This window comes from Aedes aegypti, chromosome 2 (assembly GCF_002204515.2).
Source record: "Aedes aegypti strain LVP_AGWG chromosome 2, AaegL5.0 Primary Assembly, whole genome shotgun sequence".
Taxonomy (NCBI): domain Eukaryota; kingdom Metazoa; phylum Arthropoda; class Insecta; order Diptera; family Culicidae; genus Aedes; species Aedes aegypti.
The window spans coordinates 161,296,951-161,320,600 of record NC_035108.1 but is presented as its reverse complement, the minus strand read 5'-3'; the positions used below and the strand labels follow the sequence as shown (position 1 = coordinate 161,320,600).

General features: G+C 37.6%; 1 protein-coding gene across 1 annotated transcript in view; it reads left to right on the top strand.

The window, feature by feature from the left end:
- Window positions 1–22,397, top strand: part of LOC5572914 (protein scabrous) — a 156,944-nt gene extending 134,547 nt beyond the window's left edge. The window contains exon 4 of the mRNA XM_021842984.1: window positions 20,976–22,397. Coding sequence (XP_021698676.1) covers window positions 20,976–21,893 — 918 coding nt within the window. The 3' untranslated portion in view covers window positions 21,894–22,397. The remainder of the gene's footprint in view (window positions 1–20,975) is intronic.
- Window positions 22,398–23,650: the final 1,253 nt, after the last annotated feature.

Genomic DNA, 23,650 nt, shown 5'->3' with positions numbered 1-23,650 from the left:
ATATACTATGTTGAAGCAAACTATTAAATCAAATTCACATCCGGAAAGGCTTACGCTGTAAATAAATGTTGCATAAGTGAAGATAAAATGCAGACATGTGCACCAATATAGGGTGAAAACACGAAGAAAAGCAATTTTATTTTTGATATTTTCGTTCTTAACTATATGTAATTGTAGATACATGGTTAACTTTGTTATTCAACTTAAAACATGTTTGGCATTTGGGTTTATGACAGCTGTCTAAAAAACTAGACCTCCATGCGACGGAATGGACGGGAATGGCCAGCCAACATGCCTACACTAGCTAACACTCATCACCAACCGACACGACGAGATTCGGTCATCAGAGTGCACCGGACAAGTGTCGGACAGCCAAAGACCTGTGGTGCGCGGTTGCACATCGGCTTGCTAACTACTGCTTTGTGACACCTGGACTGATTTATGACTGCGATACGGTGTAGAATAAAATTCATCAAAAGCTGGATTCTGTTTGCTTGCGATGAGTGTTGGAGTGATGAATGAAATGTTGAAAGATACGGACATAGAGGTGGAACTATGAATTTGATTAAAAGTTATGCGGGAAGGATGATTGAACCTGTCCAAAAGTTGTACGTAGACAGAACATTGGAAGTTTTTAACGCTCTGCGCTTTAGATGTGTACTTGATGCACATATCTTCTGTTCCACTTCCTTACAGTTAACCTAGACTTTATAAACATCATATTTTCATAGAAACCATTAAAAACTATGTAATGTAACAGACTGGTGAGAAATCAAATCTTCTAAATGCAAAGACAATAAAATTCATCAGAGCAAATTGTTTGAACATGATCAGATGTGATTATGATATCTTCAACACTTACCCCCACATCACAGTAACCGCAGTGAACGAGATATAAATCAAAACTCGATTATGTCGATTCTCGCAATCTATTTAAACCGGAGATACACATGATCTGTTTGATTTATAGCCTGTAACGTGTAGAAATTGTACCCACTTGAACGAGTTGATTTGTTATGAACGCAATTCACTCAAATATCCTTCAACTGAAGCCTTCCATAAAAGCAGAATCTTCCCATTCCTGACCAGAGAACAAAAGACTCCCCACCCCCACCTTCGGTAGCAAATATCGATCGAATTCACAGACAGAATCGGTGAAATACGTTTGAAATTCCTCATCTGTACTTTTGCCTTGCTCCATTGGGCATCCATCTGGTTAGCCCGAAACCCACATCAATGCAAAACAACAATGAATGGCTTTCTTCTGAAGCAGCAACAAAAAAACAAAATAAAAACGATGCTTTTTGATTTCCCTCGAACCGAGACGAGTTCGGTCGGGTCGGTCCGGGAGCCATGGACATTATTTAATGTGACCATTTTCCAACAAATGGGACACTTGGTTGCGCGATATTGTGGTCATAGCGCTTTAACCGAACGACTTCGTCGATGGGACACAAAGTGTGGGGATTAGTGGATTTATCTGTCCGATTGAAGGGTTGGCACATAATATTAACAATTGTGTGTTTCGTGCCAGAAGTATCAATTTTAAAGCAAATTTGTTTTATTTGTTTTATAGCAATAAATGAAATTTTTTGAAAATGAAACCATTACAAACTAAATTAAATTGTTTTATAACTACTACTAATTTTTTTAATCTCTTCTAGAGTGTGGATCCAAGTTCTATTTCGTTCCTGAAATTTTCCCGAACTCGGGCTCCCCAAGGTATCGGCGTCGTCAGGCGAACAAGAGCAAATTTTACAATGGAAAATGATGTCGCCGGGTGGTAAAAGAGGCACTCCCCCACCGGTTGATGATAGTGACCCTGGCCCCGTGCTGTGTCAAAGTGTTGCACCGACATTCGTAGTTTGATGCTCCCGATGTCCGGAGCAAATGAGTACATTTCTCAGTTGCCAGCATTCGGTGGACGCCATGCTGTGCAGCACCAAGTCAAATGACATGGTTTCCGCTGCCGGTAAGATGCATTGTTGGCGGAGTGATTCTTCTTCTTTGTGGTGCTGTTGCGAGCATCTTGTTCCAAACGGGTTGAATCGGATGGGTAGTGTTGTAAGCCGTATTGAAGCTAGTGAGATAAGCTCTGCAAGCAGTGGATTGCATGGGCGTATCCTTTGTGAGTAATTACTTTAACCTTTCCTGTGGAACGTATCACCATGAAACACGTAAACCACTTCCTTTTGTTATTTTTGACAAACTGAAGACGAAACTAACTATTTCTTGACTGGACAACGAGTTCAGTTAACAACTATGGACTAAATCAACCTAAGGAGATCCACAGAAGAAATTCTTACAGTGTCCCATGCAGTAATAATATCATACCTGCTGGCATCCTGCAATTCAAAGGATTCTTCCAAGATTTTATCCTATGACTCCTGTAGAGATTTCTTCAGAAATCCTTTCAAAGATTCCTTTAGAAATTTCAGACTTTTCAAGGGATAAAACTATTCAAGTATCATATCGGAGGTTTTCTTTTAAAGTATAAGGAATAACTGCATTCCAGGAATGAAAACAAAATGGCAACTTTGGCAAAGAAAGCTCTCAGTAAATAACTGTGAAAGTGGTCATAAGAACACTAAGCTGAGTGGCAGGCTTTGTCCTAGTGAGGACGTAAATGCCAGGAAGAAGAAGAAGAAGAAGAAGAAGAAGAAGAAGAAGAAGAAGAAGAAGAAGAAGAAGAAGAAGAAAAATAAGGTCGATGTAGAAACATTTCCAAAATACTAAGATGCTTCTACTAAAACACCAGAGATTGAATTTTACCAAGAACCCATCGAAAGATTTCCAAGAAATTTATAGTAGATTGGCATCAGAATTTTTCATATTCATATCTGAACTAACACTCTTTTTATCCAAAAAGAAGTATGGTAATGTGCGGTTAGGGTGCACCAACTCTCTACAACAAACGTAGGATTAGGTGTGTTTAGCTTCAAGCTACAATAAATTCATTTTATTTAGTGTCTGCATATTACGTGTTCAAGATATTTTGAGATATTCGCAAGAAAACTAAGAATTCAAATAGATTTTGGAGATTCCGGTAAGATAACAGTGAATATTGGCATTACGATAATTATGTTGGTTTTAGGGATCCTTGGATGTCTGTGGGAATTAAGGTTTATAAAGCAATATTGAAGATTCTCGGATTTTGTTTGGAATTCTGGAACTTCTGAGAAAATTCCGATTGACATTCTAGATTTATTATAATAATTCTTAAATTATTTAAGCCATTCAGGGATTCTGATGGAAATATTTAAAATATGGTATTTGATTCGGTTATTGATCTTTTGAAATTATCTCAGTATCATTTAGAAGGTATTTCCGTAACAATCCATGGGATTTTCGGATTTTACATCAGAATCTCAGTACGGGAATCTAAAAAATCTAGTTATTTTATAATTTTTGGTTGCTATAATCTCAAAATCTCTTCATAGGATACAGATGTTCAACTTAAATTCTCAGAAAAAGCTTTGATGTCAAATCATCATAAAATTCACACGAACATAAGGGCAACTTCACCGGTGGTCCAAATCCCTGGTGTAGTCCAAATTTGCATGTTAAAAATTGGAGCTTACACCGGTGTTTCAAATGATGTTCCAATTTTCTGGTCTATTTTTTCGGAACAGACTAACTGCCTAGTCCATTTTTGATCGGATTTGAACCAAGATTTGAGCTGTTCAAAATCTGATTTGACACATGTTTATTCGCCACTTCGTATTTTCTTCCCTGAAACAGCCAAGCTTTGGGGAAGTTTGGTAGTCTACGAAGTGAAAAAGAGTGATTAAAGAAGGAAGGCGGATAAAACAATGCCTCAGAATTCATACAGAGAGACCTCCAGGAATCATCAGATTATTTCTCCGGGGATCATCCGGGGAAGTCCACCTAAAGAAAATTTAATCTCTACCAAAGTTACTGTTATGTACCTACCAGGATTTTCACCAGGAATTCCGGGATTCCTCCGGAGTTCCTCTAAAAATTATTCCTCCAGCAATTATTTCGAAGTCCCTTCTTTGAAAGTCCTCCAAGAATTTATTCACAGTTCCTCTAGGAATTTCTTCAAATTTCTTAGAGGTTTCCTCCTATTTTTTGGATACATCCTGGATTATTCCCGAAATTACTCCAGGAGTTCTTCAGAGTTTTAGTGATGCCTCGGAAATCTTCTGGTTTTGCACTAGGAATTCTTCACAAGTTTCTTCAAAAAATCTCTGTTCCTCCGAGAGTTCTTCCAGAGTTCTTGGAGTTTCATCAGGAATTCCGTCAATAATTCTCCATAGTTTCTCCAGAAATGTTTACGGAGTTCCCCAATAACCCCGAAGCTCTTCCAGAAGCGCCTTCGGAGTTCTTTCAGAAACGCATCCGGAGTTTCTCCAAAAATTGCTCCAGAGTTTTTCCAAAAAATCCTTTAAAGTTTCTCTTGGATTTTTTACATAGTTCCTCCAGGAATACCTTAAAAATTCCTCCGGAATTTCCTTCGGAGTTGCTCCGGGATTTTTTTCGGAGCTTCGCCGGTAATTCTTCAGCAAGTAATCTTTCAGCAGTTCTTTCAGGTTTTAATCTAGTATTTGCTCCGAAGCTCCACCGGTAATCCCTTTGGATTACCTTCCAGAGTTCCACCAGGATTTAGTGGATTAGTAGATTGGCATCAGAATTTTTCATATTCATATCTGAACTAACACTCTTTTTATCCAAAAAGAAGTATGGTAATGTGCGGTTAGGGTGCACCAACTCTCTACAACAAACGTAGGATTAGGTGTGTTTAGCTTCAAGCTACAATAAATTCATTTTATTTAGTGTCTGCATATTACGTGTTCAAGATATTTTGAGATATTCGCAAGAAAACTAAGAATTCAAATAGATTTTGGAGATTCCGGTAAGATAACAGTGAATATTGGCATTACGATAATTATGTTGGTTTTAGGGATCCTTGGATGTCTGTGGGAATTAAGGTTTATAAAGCAATATTGAAGATTCTCGGATTTTGTTTGTAATTCTGGAACTTCTGAGAAAATTCCGATTGACATTCTAGATTTATTATAATAATTCTTAAATTATTTAAGCCATTCAGGGATTCTGATGGAAATATTTAAAATATGGTATTTGATTCGGTTATTGATCTTTTGAAATTATCTCAGTATCATTTAGAAGGTATTTCCGTAACAATCCATGGGATTTTCGGATTTTACATCAGAATCTCAGTACGGGAATCTAAAAAATCTAGTTATTTTATAATTTTTGGTTGCTATAATCTCAAAATCTCTTCATAGGATACAGATGTTCAACTTAAATTCTCAGAAAAAGCTTTGATGTCAAATCATCATAAAATTCACACGAACATAAGGGCAACTTCACCGGTGGTCCAAATCCCTGGTGTAGTCCAAATTTGCATGTTAAAAATTGGAGCTTACACCGGTGTTTCAAATGATGTTCCAATTTTCTGGTCTATTTTTTCGGAACAGACTAACTGCCTAGTCCATTTTTGATCGGATTTGAACCAAGATTTGAGCTGTTCAAAATCTGATTTGACACATGTTTATTCGCCACTTCGTATTTTCTTCCCTGAAACAGCCAAGCTTTGGGGAAGTTTGGTAGTCTACGAAGTGAAAAAGAGTGATTAAAGAAGGAAGGCGGATAAAACAATGCCTCAGAATTCATACAGAGAGACCTCCAGGAATCATCAGATTATTTCTCCGGGGATCATCCGAGGAAGTCCACCTAAAGAAAATTTAATCTCTACCAAAGTTACTGTTATGTACCTACCAGGATTTTCACCAGGAATTCCGGGATTCCTCCGGAGTTCCTCTAAAAATTATTCCTCCAGCAATTATTTCGAAGTCCCTTCTTTGAAAGTCCTCCAAGAATTTATTCACAGTTCCTCTAGGAATTTCTTCAAATTTCTTAGAGGTTTCCTCCTATTTTTTGGATACATCCTGGATTATTCCCGAAATTACTCCAGGAGTTCTTCAGAGTTTTAGTGATGCCTCGGAAATCTTCTGGTTTTGCACTAGGAATTCTTCACAAGTTTCTTCAAAAAATCTCTGTTCCTCCGAGAGTTCTTCCAGAGTTCTTGGAGTTTCATCAGGAATTCCGTCAATAATTCTCCATAGTTTCTCCAGAAATGTTTACGGAGTTCCCCAATAACCCCGAAGCTCTTCCAGAAGCGCCTTCGGAGTTCTTTCAGAAACGCATCCGGAGTTTCTCCAAAAATTGCTCCAGAGTTTTTCCAAAAATTCCTTTAAAGTTTCTCTTGGATTTTTTACATAGTTCCTCCAGGAATACCTTAAAAATTCCTCCGGAATTTCCTTCGGAGTTGCTCCGGGATTTTTTTCGGAGCTTCGCCGGTAATTCTTCAGCAAGTAATCTTTCAGCAGTTCTTTCAGGTTTTAATCTAGTATTTGCTCCGAAGCTCCACCGGTAATCCCTTTGGATTACCTTCCAGAGTTCCACCAGGATTTTTCCCGGGTTTTCCCCATGAATTCCTTCGCAGTTCCTCCAGAAATTCTTCCAGAGTTCCATCAGCAATTTCTTCGGAGTTCTTCCAGAAATTCATCTAGTGCTCCTCCACGAATTCCTTTAGAGTTGCCTCGGGCATTCCTCCAAAAATATTTTCAGATTTCCTCCAACATTTCCTACGGAGTTTCTCCAGGAATTCTTCTAGACTTCCTCTGTGAAATCCTCAAGAGCTTTGGCGGGAATTCCTCCAGATTTCCTGTAAAAATTCATCCAGAGTTACTCCGGGCATTCCTCCAAGAATTTTTTTTTTCAATTCCTCCAAGATTTGCTTCGGAGTTTCATCTGGAATTCCTTCAAAGTTCTCCAAGAATACTATCGGAGTTTTTCCAGGAATTTCTTCGTTGTTCCTTCAAAAGTTCCTCTGAGAATTTTTTCAAATCTTTGCCGGGAATTCCTTCAGAGCCTTCGGATTTCCTCCATAGATCCTGCAGGAATACTTCGGAGTACCTCAGGAAATTCCTTGGAGTTCCTCCAGAAATTCGTCGGACTTCCTCCAGGAAGTGCTTTCAATATGCTTCAGAAATTTCTGCAGAGTTCTTCCGTGATGGATGGAACTATGGAGAACGTTCCTTCAGGCAGTTCTGATAATTCCTTCAAATTTCCGCTATTACTCTTCCAGGTATTCTATAGGAGTTTCTCCAGGAATTCTTCAGAGTTTCTCCAGTGTTTACTTAGAATTAATCCAGAGTCTGCTAGGAATTCTTTTGGAGTTAGTCCGCGAGAATTTTCTCAAGAGTACTAGAATTTCCTCTTGGAATTCTCCTGGATTTCATCCAGCAATAATTTTGGATTTGTTGAGTTGAGTTTTTTCCGAGATGTCACTTATCACTACGGCAATGCTGTTGTCGGTCAACGTAGAGTTATGCTGGTTATGGTAGTCGAAACGAGGAGGGGTCTTGTCGGCTATACCCCCACCCGTAAACCTTGTTGAGGACCTGGAACAACCGGAACACTGAAGAGAGGTTTATGTTCCTCCAAGACATCTATAACAGCTAGTTTTACAGCTGCTCTCCGGATGACCCCTGTCAACGTTCACACCAAGGTCTATCGAACTCTGCCATCTCGGCCTGGGTAAACCTCTCCGACACGGCCTAAAATCCACTGGTTCTTGGCTTTTTCCGTTTTAGATTCGTTACTTGTTACTTGGCGTTGTCCATCCAGAATTCCCTCGGCAAACGGTGGCGAGAGACGAAGCGTTGAACGGCTATGATACACAACTTTGTTCTAAAAGTATGCACCAGTTCTAGGTGGATCACTTTAGTGGTCAGGCAGGTAAAGAGAGACACCCACTGCTTAACGTTACTTCGTCTTACCTTAACGAACGTGCAGGTCGTAGCTCTTCGTTCGTTGAAGTAGTCGATCGTTATTTCGACTCGGTCCCTGATACCAAGAGTTCTTCATGGGTTACTGTGGACTTGTCCCTCCCTTGGCAGCTAAATCTGCAACGTTGATCTTGGTTGGTACCCATCTCCACTCCTGTTGCTCTGTGGAAGTAGGAATTTCGTCGACGCGAACAGCGACAGATTTGTGGAAATGTCTATGGTCATTGAAGCGTATCCACGCAAGCACTGTATCCGAATCGGTCCAGCAGAAGCAATGGCTGATCGGCACTGGTGCTGACTTTGAAAAGCAACTTTGGTCTTGGCGCCGACGAGCGCTACCTGCGTGTCACCAGGCGAAACTATACTGTTGACTCACTGGTTTCGACGAATAGATAAAGTGGAAGACCGTCCAACCTTGTGGGAAAAGGTGAAAGGAAATACCACCAAGGAATGCGAATCGCACGGGGTAGATTGCGGAAGAGAAACCGTTGGGATTGACTACCCGGTACGCGGATCTTTATTTGAGGGAACATCTCCATAATATCTCCGTACACTGCGACAGAAAACCTGAACCTGACAAAGTACTTGATAAGAGGGCCCCTTGAGCATCTTGGAATTGAAGAAAACTTTGTTCACTTTAGCCGCTGCATCCCAGATTAGTCGCGCCTTCTTGGGTTTTGTGGGATTCGTAACAACGCCTAGCGGGAGGTACCACACTTGATCAGCTGGTACTGAAGTCAGTTCAGCTATTCTCGCTTTGTGGGCGTATCATTTGTACTCGTATTTCATTATATATTCTCGCATTCTTCGTACCTACATCCAGAAGGCACACGATGCGTTGTGTCCCTCAGCAGCTGTCTAGCACGCTTGTCTTCCTCCGACTCTATAATCTTAAGTGGATGCGAAACGTTTGCGGTCTCCAGGGTAAAGTAGTCACGAAGCCTGCTCGTTCAAATCCAAATCCGGATCGAATACTATTAAATTTGAATGCTGAGGGCAATCTTAAAAAAATGGAACAAAACATTCATCTTCAGTTGAGAAGTTGAACGCCAGAGAAAAGAAGATGATTCGTAACAAAGTTAATAGATGCTAAAGTTTCTATCAACACTTTTCTGTGATGCTCAAGCGGTTCAGTGCTCTGTCATTTCGGTGCGTTTTTTTTTTCTAGCTCCACAATACGGCTTACGTTATGTTTATTGTTTGCATGCATATTCACCGCTAAATGCATGGCACTGCCGGACACTTCCAACCACTAGATGACAATAAAGTCCAGACCAGTGAATCAAACATTGGCGAGCGCATGGACATTAGGGTGGTTCGAAAAATTTCAAAAATGCAATCTTCCATAATTTCCTTACAATCTTCACTGTACAAATAGCACAGACAAACAGACCAAACACTCGAATTATTTTCATCGTACAGCAAAACAACGATCAATTTTAATATTTAGTAGCTGGCCTCGTATCGCTTTTGTTCGAGTTTGACGTTTATGCACTAAAGGAAAAACTCATGCTTCTGAGCATAATGAAGGAAGTCGTTGAAGAGAGCAACTCAATCCGACGGATGGGAGAAGAGATATTTATCAATTAATTTGCTATTAGATGTCCCTGCAAACGTTGCTTGTCACCCAGTAGGACGTTTTGAGATGCTGACAGTGATAGTTTTATGTAAACTCGGATTCAATACAATTCCAATTTCTCAAACTATTTGTGCACACGAACACTTCGGAACACTTGAAAAATAAAACAAAGAAAAATCATTCAAATTCTTTAACCTATTAACTTCAGCCTACTCGTGACATACAAACACCATTCCGTTTGTAGCTCCATGTGGGATTATAGCCCTGTAAATCGATAATTCATACTACCATCAACATGGTTATTTTAGCTCTACATGTATTAGAAGTATTAATTTATTTTCTGCATGTAAATTTAACATATTTGGAACTCCTCACCAAATACAGATGGAAACTTCGCAGAACTCCATTTGCATCATTAAAACTATAGGGAAGATATGGAACCAGGAATTTTCAAACTATTATGCAATTTGATCCACCCTAACAAGCATAACGTATATACATGCAGTCAAACAAATATCCAATTGCCCCGGTATCGTGAAGCCAAAGATTCCCCACAATGTCCAACAAACAGAGCCGGCCGTGTGTGGTTTTATCTTGATCTGGCGGCCGTCTACCAGGTGCATATATGTACGTGCCAACATAGGGGTATGATTATTATTATGATTTAATTATAGTGGAACAAAATGTGTGACAACATCCCGTCTCCTCTTTGGCACCGAAGAGTGTGACAGACAATGCATTGGACGTGAGCAGATTTTCCATAGCCTCTCTAATGCAGACGAGTGTAGATTGTGAGATAGAACGTGCACCGTTTAATTATCTGAATTCTCCTCCACCATCCGTAGTGTTTGCCCGGCATCATCCAAATGGTGGTTGATATGTCAATTATGATAATTAGGCAAACTCATTAAACATTCTCGGAAGGCGCTAGAATGGCAGTGATGTGATGGGTGCTTGAGTTTTCCGGATCTTGGATTGATTGCTTCATATTAGAGTCCAGTCTAACACTCATTGGGATGCAGAAGAAGATGTTTTTGATGGGAGGCTTCATCTGCAGTTCAAGCTTCCGGGATGTAGCTTGAGAGAATCTTTATTATTTGTCCGATATACGCTTCTCACAATTAATATGAAATCATATAGTCACGTATTGAACCTGTATTGAGCGTTTCGACCAATTCTGATACAGTCATGGTTCAGCTATATTGATTTGTATATATTTCAATCAAACTTTGGCTTTTTTCTAATGTCAGTCCAGACAATATGTGTACGTGTAAATTTTATGCAACTTGCTAAATTGAATGAAATAAGATCAACCGCAAAGGTGTAATGATTATATATGCACCTAACCGTTGATTATGGATGGAACAGAATTCACTATGCAATATTCTTTCCATACACTTCAATAGGGCGTATCTTAATAACATGTACAAGGGTTATTCATACATATTTGAATGCTTTGGACAATTTCCTTAAATTTTTATCAGGCGTTAGATTGGCAGACATCATTTTTCGTGTGTTGGCTGATTAGTAATAACTAAACATATCATTGACCCTTTTCAAATGTCGGTTTATATAAATTTTAGAGAAAAGTATTTTTCAATATCTTAAACCGGATAAAAAGTTAAAACTACAAAAAAATATTATAACCTGTTTAGTTAAAGCGGCATATATCATACATCATGCCGTCATATAAATTTCAAAAGGGCGTAACTCAAAATTCTGGCTAAGGATTTTTTTTTCATATTTGGCCCAAAGATGCAGAACAACCAACGTCAGAAATCAAATGCTGACTGCCGTTTGGATGGTATATTTTATTAGATAATAACGGTAATTTCTATTATCCAATTCTAATTAAGCATCAGGCTTGAGACTGAAGAAAGGCACCCGATATTATCGGAGAAACAGAACGTTGCCTGCACTTTTTTTCGGATAATGTAGCTTTGTTTTCTATAAGATTTTTATTATAACCCACTAACCATGCATTCCGAGGCACGGTAAACATAAAGCAAATGTTATTATTTTGTATTATTCAATGAAGTTTTCATGTCAGAAGCATTCAGCTTGTATGGGGGTGTATTGTAATATGTTTAAATCAAAATTTATCCCAACTTGAAGCTTCCTTTGCTACCATTTACGCATCATAAAAAAGTATGACGTCTTTCTTCCACGGTTCGCTCGATTACAACACAATTCAGTAGTCAATTCACAAGAATCCCTAAATGTAAACCACCTGCTTGCGGATAACGCCTACAATTTTGACATTCCTGTCCTATGCTGCCAGGCCGTTTTACAAACCACATCACTCAATTCGAATGTTCGGCAAAATTGTTTGCGCTAGCATTCAACACCATTGAACAGGCTCCAGAACATTATTCATCTGGTTACAGGCACGAAACGCAAAAACCGCACCATTTCGAAAATTCGAACGTAATCGATTCTTACAACACTACGCAAACCAAGGAGATCCCATGAAGCTAGCAGAACACGACACGAACTTCTTTTCATTCCATTTCCATAGAAATAGGTTCAGCTTCATCAGAGCTGGAATGTTTGTAATATGTGAAATTCAAAGATTCCTCTTCGGCTATAGAACATTCCTCCGATCCGTGTCATCGCATATTCCCTACAGAGACCCACAAAGCCACAAAGCTCACGATGACGGTGGCTTGGAACCGTGTTGTTCCTTCTTCAAAAGGGGGGGGGGAGTGCACCTACCGTGTCGTCCGCCATCGCCAACCGTGCCAGGCATCATCATCAGCTCTTAAAATACCGATGACATGTTGATGCTATCCATGCGCTCGTTCGTTCTTGGCAGAATAAAATGTTTCCGTTAACCGCAATGTCACGATGTCAGTATGCAAAACATAGAGGGATCGGGGGTCAAATGCACTGGTTTAAAAAATTTTTTGCTGAAATTAAGTCCAAAGAAAGCGTTGTTATCTTATTGATTTGCCAAAATGAAGCACAAAATTAAAGTATTGAATGAATAATAAAATATTAAAGTATTATAATAAAGTACAAAATATTTAATTTAATATATCTAGCATAATTTGTGATCTCGCCCTAAAAACCATTGGTAGCCAAGTGTGTAGCTCCTTGTTTTTAAGCAAATAAACGGGCATGGATAAAAACTGTCACCACTGGGAAATAGAGGAGTATCTTCTCTTCATCGTAGCCTTGTTTAATAACGTGTAAATCCATTCGTTTGCTCAGTAACATTATGCTACACTTATGATTACCAATGGCTTTTAGGGCAAGATCATAATTCAAGCGAGATATCAGGATATGACCTATAAAATCAAAACATCTATCTAGACACGTCACATGGAATTTTAAATCAGGGCATGTCCTGCAAAACCAGGTAACCCTATAATCACTTTCAAAACGACATTCAAAATGAGCAGAAAAGCTATATCAGAATCGTGTTTTTCGAATTTATGTTTCTGTATTCCTGATTTGTTATTCAAATTGTGTAAAATTGTTATGTTGTGAAAAATTTATATCGTTTTATCAATCGTCGTAGTATTTTTCACTCAAAAGTTGTTTATTTAGGAGAAATTGTAAATGTGTGTTTTGCCCTGATAGTGCATACTACCCCCGACATCCCTAGTTACAGAATTTCCAGTTTCAGGGTCAACCAATATTCCCCACCCCCTCGTGGTCACGCTTGCTCTCTACCTGCGATGAGATGCTCATGTTTCCGTTCAACCTCTGTCTATCATCCGGAGTGTAAGAGCTGCCACCACCCGCCATACAAAGGAGACGAGCATATTCCAGCCGTTTCGTCCTTCGTTAGAGCAGATCCGTGATCCGCTCGTTCATACCTTCGCACACAAATCTCCCCAGCAGGGAAACGAGCAGTGGTGGTTATTCAAATTCAAATTTCTCTGGTGTTATTTTTTTGTTGTTGATCCTGTTGAACAAACGAAGAACAACTTGAAGTGGCGGTCAGAGTGGTTTCATTAGGAAATTTGGGTGTGTTTTTAACATTATTTTGGACAATGCTTCAGAACGGGATGAACATGTTGCGTTGCATATGCAGCGTCCATTTATTACGTAACGCTTAAATTGGCAATTTTCGAACCCCCCGCCCTCCGTAACGCTTTTTGTATGAAACATTTCATTTGTGTATATAAGTCGTAATGCTTGAGCCTAGTCCCCCTTCCCTCTAGAGCTTTACGTAACTTTTGGACGGCGCCATACTAACTACCGATGCGATTGGGAGATATTTCGTGAGTAACCATGCGTCTCCATTGTGTAGCGATGCTGCTGAGTTGGTTTAAGGCTCCCCCAAATCAACGCGATTTTTTTCAGCAGCAGCGCCAAAAATTGCCACGATTTCGTTGTTTTGTCGCTACAAGCACTCTTATATTGAATCATCTAGACTGACGTGACGGAAATCGCAGCGAAATCACGTCGCTGTGGATTAGATCGTTAATCAAACCATGCATGCAACGAAACCGCGGTGATTTTTTTTTTTGCAATTTTGCACCTCTTTTCCTCGTTTTAGTTTATTAGTACAATCGAGTTAGGCTTTTCGCGTCGCCGAAGTGGTTTTCTGCTTTTATGAAATGAGCATGCTGATTAAAGTAGCTTAAAGCTGCTCAGTCAAGGATGGTCCATTTGGTGAGCTCGTTTCATGCTTTTATTTTAAATGTACAATACATTATGAAACTATTTTTATCATGACAATGAGTGGGATGTTAGAAAAATGTATTGATTTAACAAAATATGAATAGTTCGTCATTGTAAGTGTCGACATAAACTCTTAAACATTAACATTAAGAACCGCATACCTTTCCTTTTACCAGATTTTTATCATTATAAAAATAACCTTTGAATGGTTCGACGCTTAAAGTGTTGAATTGTTGAAATCGCGTCGCTGTGGTTTAGTTACGGTCATCAAACTATGCATACAGCAAAACGTCAGTTAAATCGTGTCGATTGTTTGTCGCTGTCACCGCAAAAATCGCTTTGATTTGGAAGAGCCTTTATGACAGAAGGTGATACTGATGCGAAAAGTTTGTGTGGCAATTTAAATCCTCGTTATGAATTTAATGAATAAACTGATAAACGCATTGAGCTTTATATTGTACAATTCCAACACAATTTAACGTCAATAGAGTATGGGCGGGTCTAGAAACAGAATAACAGGGGAAAGGGTATTTGTTGCCTTCCCTACCTGGTCGAAAAAATAAACTAGTTTGTTAGAAAAGTATTAGGTTTGATTTTGTTTTTTCCTACAGCTTTATTATTTATACAAAAAAATTGCATCGTAAAAGTTCCTTGGAGTTCAACTACAAAATCTTGCAAACAGGTCTTGCAAATAATCTGTCGAAAACAATCATTATGAAATTTATTAGAAATCTTTCAAGGATCTATCCATTATTTCAAGATTTACATTTCAGGAAGGAAGGATGTATTCGTCAATGCATCTTCCAAGAACTTTATTCGGATATTCTTCGGAATGTTTTTCATAAGATTGCTCTAAGAATTGCCAATGCTCCATCAATCACTCCTATTCTTGTTAACGTTAACGTTCGAATGCTTTTTCGATCGAAAAACACTTTTGTATTCTCATTCACGTCAGCAAATCAAGTGGGCCATGGATTCGATCGGAAGTTGAACGCGGCGAAGACAAGAATTAGAGTTAAAATTTACTATTTTGTTTTTTTGACGATTTTTTTGAGTCTTCAGTAATTCATCTAAGTATTTTTACAAGAATGTCTGCTCTTTTTGAATTCTTTCCTGAATAGCTTTTGCATAAAATCCTTTCTGAAAAGTTTCTGCAGGAAATTTCAATTAATTGCAACCTGTGAATCATCACACAAATTTGCTATAACTCCTGGAATTATTCTCATAGAAGTCTTTTGGAGATTCCTTGTGAACTTTTGAAGAATTTTATCTGGATTTTTCCAATGATTATATTGTTCTATGAGTTTTATTTTTGACTTAAATCTTGAGCCACAACAATCATTGTAGGAAAGTTTTTTACTACATTTGAATTTGTTTTTGTATTTTTGAAAAATATTTGAAGAACTTTATTATCTTATATAGGTAATTTAACGTGCAATATAAAAAATATTTCATTTTATAATTTTCTACAATCAAGAGCTTGGTGGAATTGGAATAATCTCAAATCATTTGTTTACGTTAGTTACACGGAAAAAAATTGTTCCAGAAAGAAATTTTATGTTTTCAAAAGTACTACAAGAGCTCGAGTTCTTATTATTGTCAAAAATCGATACCCAGAAGAATTCAAGAAAAAATGAAAAAAGGGAAGCGACGCTCAAAACATTAAATTAGAAAAATTAAAAAATAAAACAAAATTCATTTATTTTTTGAACAAAAATCAATCATTTTCCACAACGTGTTTAGATCGAACTAAATATTTGGGTATTAGAGGGTTAACAAAGAGTTTTTCGAAAGAAACAAAATTATATCCTCTATAGCCTAAATTTCTGCCTCAAAGTAATTTCTTGGCCCTATCTTGATGCATGAGTAATTCCTGCAAGGAAATGTTCTAGAAAATGCCTTTCTCCTGATCGCAGTAGGCAGTTGAAAAGAAATGTCAGTTCAAACGGGAGTCGCCGTAAAAAATTTCTGCAAGGAATCGACGAGAAATTTATTTACCGATTCCTTTTCAGCAGCAAATCAGGCTTAAAATGAAAATTCCTCAAAAAAAGTCTTGTTGGATTTGGTTTTTATAATTAATGAAATTGTTGTGTAAGGTATCTTGAAATAAATTTCGGAAAAAAAATCGATTACTTTCTGAGAAAAATTTTCGACGGGTTGTTAAGAAAATCTATTTAGAAATTTTTGAATGAATTTCTGTTCAAAATTCGGAAAAGTATACTCTCTGAAAAGTACCGTTTTTATTCATGTTACGGACACTTTAGGCCTCAATGAAGTATAACCCAATGGAAAGCATATAAAATTATTTAATTTGTATGATTCCTCGGCGCTATCGAGCCTTCAAAACACTTAACTTTCGAATGTTTAGAGAATATTTTGTTTTTGATGCATGAATAATTTTAAATAAATCGAAATGTGTGGACTTTTCATGATTCTTATTCCGGACGCTTCCTTTCTTTTGCTCCATATTCCGGACACTTTGATTCAAATTCTGGACAGCTCATGGAAATCATAAAAAGACAAGTCAAATCATTATTTGGAATTGGTGAACCACTAAAGAGGCGTCTAAGGCAGTTGAGTATTATAATTTATTTATAGATATCTGTAGAAAATTTTGAACCAAATGAGCCTCGAAAGTGTGAACTTTTGAACGGCAAAAATTGAAACATTTCATGTGGGATGTTTCCCATACAAAGTAGAGTTTCCGGAATAAGAAGCTGTCCGTAATATGAATCAAAACGGTATCAGAAAAAGCGTTTCTGAGGTCACATTTTTGTTGTTTATTTTGAAATTTTCCTCGGAAAATTACATGATTAAATCTATAAAGAAATTTTAGTGATTTAGGAAAAGAATTCAGATTGGTATAGTAGTTGCCAGTGTCAATTTTCAAAGAATCCAAAGAGGATAATTTAACACCTGTACACTCATCCCCCTCAGAGAGTCGGAAGTGCAGCTTTGACCATGCATATCTTTGTAGTTTTCGAAGCGATTTGAAAATAAAATTCAGCAATGCCCACCCAAAGTTATCAAGCAAAAGGCACTTCCTAGTTTTCTGAAAAACGCATATTTTTTCACAAATTAAACATCAAAACAACATTCAAAGCGAAGGCTTGTAGTTTTTTTCAACATAAAATTACTTGTTTGAGTGTATTGGACATGTTTGAGCAGAAATTGAAATTTTTGATTACCTACACTAAAATACTCTTTCACTAAAGTATTACGAAAAACCCTACTTCTAGGATCCGTTTGCCTATAACTCAAAACACATAGCGATGACGTATAAGTTTTTCGACATGAAATTGATTTTGAAAGTCAAGTGAACATATTTGAGTGAAAAAAATTCCGATAACGCTCAAATTTCATTTTACCTAGAAATCTACACAAAAAACGTATTTTGTCTGTAAATCAAAATTGACATCTATTTTTTGGCATGAATTTACTTGCAGAGATCAAACGCATATTGTAGAGAAAAACAAATTTTGAATGCACTGAAAAAAATGTTTACCAACAAAACAAGACAAACAATTTATTTCCCGAGTATGTTCGTCTGTAAACAATAACTCAAGACTGTGACATGTAGTTTTTTCGGCATGAATTTACTTGTAGGAGTCAAATGAACATGTTTGAGCATATATAGAATTTTTCGATTACACTCAATATTTTTTTTATCTAATATACTAGGAAAACCTCTATTTTTTTGACCCGTTTGCCTGTAACTCGAAATTAAATGTGGTGACATTTAGCTTTTTCGACGTTAAATAATTTTTAATGTCAATTGAACATTTTTGAAAAAAAAAATCCGATAACACATAAAATTTATTTTGCTCGAAACATAAAAAACGCTTTTTCCCTTATATTTGTTCACGCCTGTAAATCAAAAATTAGACGTTTACGTGTGGTATTTCCGTAGTGAATTTGCTTGTAGAAGTCAATTGAACATTACATAAAAAGAAAGTTTTGATTGAACCTAAAATTTATTTTACCCAGAAAACGTATTCCCAGAGTCATTGCTTTGAATTTTGACTTACTGACAAATGAGTCCAAAATATTAAGGTTTTCGTAATATTTTGAGTAAAAGAAAATTTGAGTGTAATCAGAATTTTGAAATTCTCAAACATATCCACTACACTCAAACAGGCAAAAAAATGTCGAAAAATGTCATCGCTTTGAATTTTGTTTTATTGTTGATTATGTGAAAAATGCGTTTTTCGAAAAAAAAAAACTAGGAAGTACCTTTTGCTTAATAACTTTGAATATCGCTTCAAAAACGACATTATATTTTTCTTAATTATAATGTTTTTTAACTTACAACTAGTTCGAAAACGACAAGGATATGCATGTTCAAAGTTGCACTACCTACTTTTTTTTGGACCCTTGGTAGTTGGCGTAAGTTTTCACTCTCTTGGTAGAAGATGAGTTAAAGAAGGTGTGCCCTAGGGTGCGGCTTATTTTTTAAAAGTTCCCAAAACCAAAAATTCGTATGCTCTTCGAAATTCAAATCATGTTAAAAGTGAAAGCTCAAAATTTGAGCCATAAATTTTAACATTAAGAGGTAGCGCAAGCGTCTTGAAGGTGAATAATAATAAAAAATGACCTTCAGTGAAGTGTGCATAACTTTGTTATTTTCCAACCAATTTTGAAATTTTTGGCATTATTCTCTTTAAAATCTTATTTATAAAAACTTTGTTGTAGTCCAAATTTGTCTAAAATTAAACTAGCCTTAGTAAAGAGTAGTTTACTCCAAGTCCTCATTTTACTAATAAAAATTATCTTTGTTTGTCCATAACTTCATGAATACTCAACCAATTCCAAATCTTGTTTTTGAAGCAAATTTAGTTGTTCTCATACTTTGTATTTAATATATTTCACAAAAAATTGTTTTGATCAATTTTCTAGCAAACATATTTTTGCATGCGTTTAAAATAGATGCACTATTCAATTTGTTTTTAAAATAAAAAGCTTTATGAACTATAGTTTCCTAAAAAAATAATTCAATTTTTAATTGAAACGAAACTTTTGGCGAAGCAGAAGTAAAATAATCCGAAGAAGTTTGATTTTTATTGAGAAAAACATGTTTTAGGGTAGTTTTTGTTGTATAACTAAGTCAAAAACGTTTTTAGTTTAATGTGTTGTATGCACAGATTGAAAACAACTAAAGTAGCTTCAAAATCAAAAACTAAAAAAAAAAGCTATTCTTAACTATGTTTTGAGTTTAGACAAATTTGATGTTCTACAAACACTTCAGAGATTAATTTTGAGCTTTAAAATTTTAGACGCCTGGGCCACCACTAAATCTTAATATTTTTAGCACATATTTTGAGGTTTCTCTTTTCATGTGTTTTATTCTCATAATTTTTGGTTTTGTGAACTTTCGAAAAATAAGCCTCACCCTATTGCTCTCAGATGTATCCCTAGACAATCGTTTGGAAAATTCCTTGGATGCATTTCATTAAGAATTTTCAGTAAAAACACCTTAGAAATCAGATACGATAAGGAATTTGTGAAGTGATCAATGGCAAAACTTTCAAAGCATTATCAGGAGTAATGTCTAAAGAAATTCTTCTTGTTCTTTTTTCTGGCGTAACCTCCCAACTGCGATAGAGCCGGCTTCTCAGCTTAGTGAGCTTATGAAAACTTCGGGAGCTTTCTTCACCAATTGCCAATTGGCTATACTGTACTAGCTCGATCTTGGGTTGCTTGTTTTATCAAGATAGTCCGTAAGTTGGATTTGAATCTTAAAAAAGGAAGTTTAAGTTGGAATTTGTAGCATAAAAATAGTTAGCTTAAAAAGTGAGCGCACAAAGAGCTTTTGTTGTAATATTTTTTATCGACACTATGGAAAACGACGAAACGTTAATATATCTGAGAGCAAGAGTATGCATCACTTCCTTGAGAAGTTTGAATGCTTGATTGAAGGCTCTGTGTTCACATTGACATCTCACATATCCCCACTTCCACCTCCACTAGCGTGGAATATTTCGTACCACCTACCTCTTTCAAAGTTGTCTACGTTGTATATTAACGTCTTCCCACTAGTGTTTCCCGAACTTTTTGGACTTTCTCCCCATCGAGGGGAATTTTTTTTTGAATCGCTCCCTAGACGTTATATTTTGCTGAGATTTTAATCAATATTATGTTTTAAACAATATTTAAAAGTCCACAAAAATATTCATATCCTGTTCCACAGCCAAAAGGGAATCTTTGACAAAAGGTCGAAAGACAAAAGGTCGAAAAGACAAAAGGTAGAAAAGACAAAAGGTAGAAGAACTAACAAAGGGACAAAAAATCGAAGATTTTTTATCAAAGAAGGAAAGATTTCCCACCAAGCAAACGTTTTCGACCTTTTGTCCTTTCGACCTTGAAAAACCCCTAAATCAGAGCGATTTTTTTTCGTGACAGCGACATAAAATCGCTATGAAACCTTATATGAAACCATCTAGACTGATGCGATGAAAATCGCTGCGAAATCTCGTCACTGTGGCTGGGACACGTTCACCAACTGTGCATGCAGCGAAACAACAGCGAAATCGCGGCGATTTTTTGTCGTTGTCGCCGTAAAAAAATCGCTTTAGTCTGGGAGAGCCTTTGAAGAAATCCTGCCGTACTCGAACTTTTGCTCCGATTCACTCTACTGTGAGTGACCATGCGTCTCCATTGTGCAAAGAGCGGATGAATTGGTGATAACGAGAAGGTGTTAACGTTGTGAAAAGTTTACGTCTCCATCAAAATGCTCACAATCAATTTAAGCTCAATGAATCGATCTACAACATCTACCATGATTTATTTACTTACATTTAACGTCAATAGACTGCACTCAATGCAAAATGATTCACGATAATGTACTCGCCGTCCTCTCCAGTCTACTGATCTCCCCGATAATTGACTGATTGTTAATTAATTCCGTTTACTTTTTTTCTTCCCAGCTGGAGTCCGAATCACGAACCGAACGCAACGTGTCATCGAAACTGACTGAGCTGCAGCGTACCTCCCGGCTGGTGCAACAGTTGGAAACCGTTGAAAACGAGTACGAAACCATCATCAACAAGCTGCCCCGTGACTGCACTCAGATCCAGCAGATGAAATCCCAGGGGGAGACGGGTCAGGGTGGCGAGGGAAATCTTTATCTGATTGCCCCGACCGGTCAGCATCACCCACTAATGACACAGTGCTTCAACGAGTGGACCACGATTCAACGCCGCCAGGATGGTTCCGTTGACTTCAATCGGTCTTGGGAGGATTATGCAAACGGTTTTGGTAGTCCCGCTGGGGAGTTCTGGATCGGTAATCAAGCGCTGCACCATCTTACCAACGACAACTGCTCGATGCTACGGATAGTGATGCAAGATATCTACGATAATACCTGGTTTGCGGATTACGACGCTTTCAGGATCGGCTCCCGGGAGGATGGATTCCGGCTGGAGCTCGCAGGCTACAACGGAAATGCTTCGGATGCCTTTGAGTACCAAAATCATATGCAATTCTCGGCCATCGACGTCGACCGAGATATCTCCAACACGCACTGTGCAGGCAATTATGAGGGTGGTTGGTGGTTTTCCCACTGTCAACATGCCAACCTCAATGGGCGTTACAATCTGGGCCTGACGTGGTTCGATGCTTCTCGGAACGAGTGGATAGCGGTCAAGTCAAGCCACATGATGATTGCTCGAAGGCTCCAGTGTAGCATCGGCGGGGGCGTTGAAGGCAGTGGTGCGGTCGGAATCAATGAGGAGAGTCCGATAATGGCCGAGCCGTTTTCTTCCGCCGCAACTGCGACGATATCCAAGTACGAGACCACCCTCCTGACCACATTGTCATCCGGTCGGGCCGGATCCGAGGTCTAGGGCTCTGCCGAAAGACACAGTGTAAAGTAATCGTAGCACGTGCTCTCTCCCCCTAGTTCCATTAGGATTGTACATTTTTCTATGAGCGGATTGGATGGCAGAGGAAAATTTACTTTGCATGTGTGTGTGTTTGTGTGATTGTGCAGTGAATGTACAGAAGAGTAAGGATAGCTTCCTGTCGGTAGTTTATGGAATGGCGGAAATTGGTTTGATGTTAACCGATACCACAGGTCAACAATTACCAGCAAACTCGGACGTAAGATGCACTCAATTGACCTATGATCCCTTCGGTCGTATCTGTTGAATCCTAACATGCAAGTGTACCTCAGAATACACATTCCTTTTTTCTTTTGGGTAACACGGTGCCGCAGTATTTTGGAAAATTATGAATTCGATTGAGAATATTTATAAATTTTTAGAAATGGTCTGGTATCTAGGGGGGCAAAATGTTTCTGGTTTAACTTCCCAATTTCGATACTGGCATGTTTTTGTTCTTCGAAGTTACAAAAATGAGCCACAAATAAATTTGTTTCGAAGTACAGGGCACCATTGAAGTACAGAATGTATAGAGTAAATCATATACAAAAGTGTTTTAAAGTGATTATAAAACGAAGCCAAATCAAGCCATCGAACTTCCAAGTTCACAGATCTAGAGAACCAGACACCCGTTCGCGTTGAAAATTTGATCGATTGGTTGCATGCTACACAGTGGCCGCATCCCATAAAAATGCTAGCAAAAAGTACAATTCTCACATAAAACGTTCAAAAATGCTAATTATTTGACGAAACATGATTTTAAGAGGTAATTTGATAGAAATAGTCGATGAAACAGAAAATCGATATTTCCGGTACATTTGACACAATAGGTTTAAAATAGAACATATTTTTAAATCAATAAATTAAATCTGTAGCCAGATCAAAATCAAATGAAACGTCATTATTTCGATGCCAATTTGAAGTTAAATATCGTGGGCATGTTCGAGGTGGTTTTTGTATTTATTCGGTTGCTTATAATGGTAAAAAATGCGATATTCATAACAAGCTAAAAGAAATTAAAAAATATTTTTTTTAATCTTGGCGCAAAGAAAGCGCAAGTACATCGTATAATATGGAACATTTGCCACTCATTAAAGGGTAAATGATCATTTTAGAGCGTTTCCCAGATATCTTGCGCTACCTTTGCAAAATGTCTCATATTTGAAGGAGCTCTATGTTATACGCTTCTTGACACTCTCAAATGGTAAACATATCAAATATGGTTCGAAATATCTTCAAAACGAAGCCCCCAGACAACCAAAATGTACGTATAACGAAATCACCTGGAGGCTCTATATGTGCAAAATTTCACTTATAAGATGTTGCGAAACAGCCTTCTACGTACAAAAGTGGAAGCGATATGCGTGCATATATTATGTGATGAATAATAACATGCAATGCGAGTGTATAAATATTCTACCGAACTAACCTGCAATATTATGCGACTTAACTTATGATAACAAATGATGATTTGACAGCTGCTACGGATTGATCCGACTTACTTTGTACGTGTGTACGGGGCGAAACAAAATGTACAAATGAACTCAGAAAAGAAGTGTTTTATGCGAGGAAACTCATCAATCTGACGAGTTTATCCACGGTGTTTAGCGAGTTTGATGTAATTAGTATGAATAAACGAGTTGTAACGTGAACTTTCATGCGATTTCTGGTTGTCTGGGCCTTAGTGATATTCCTTCGAATGAGACCGGTTCAGAAAAAGA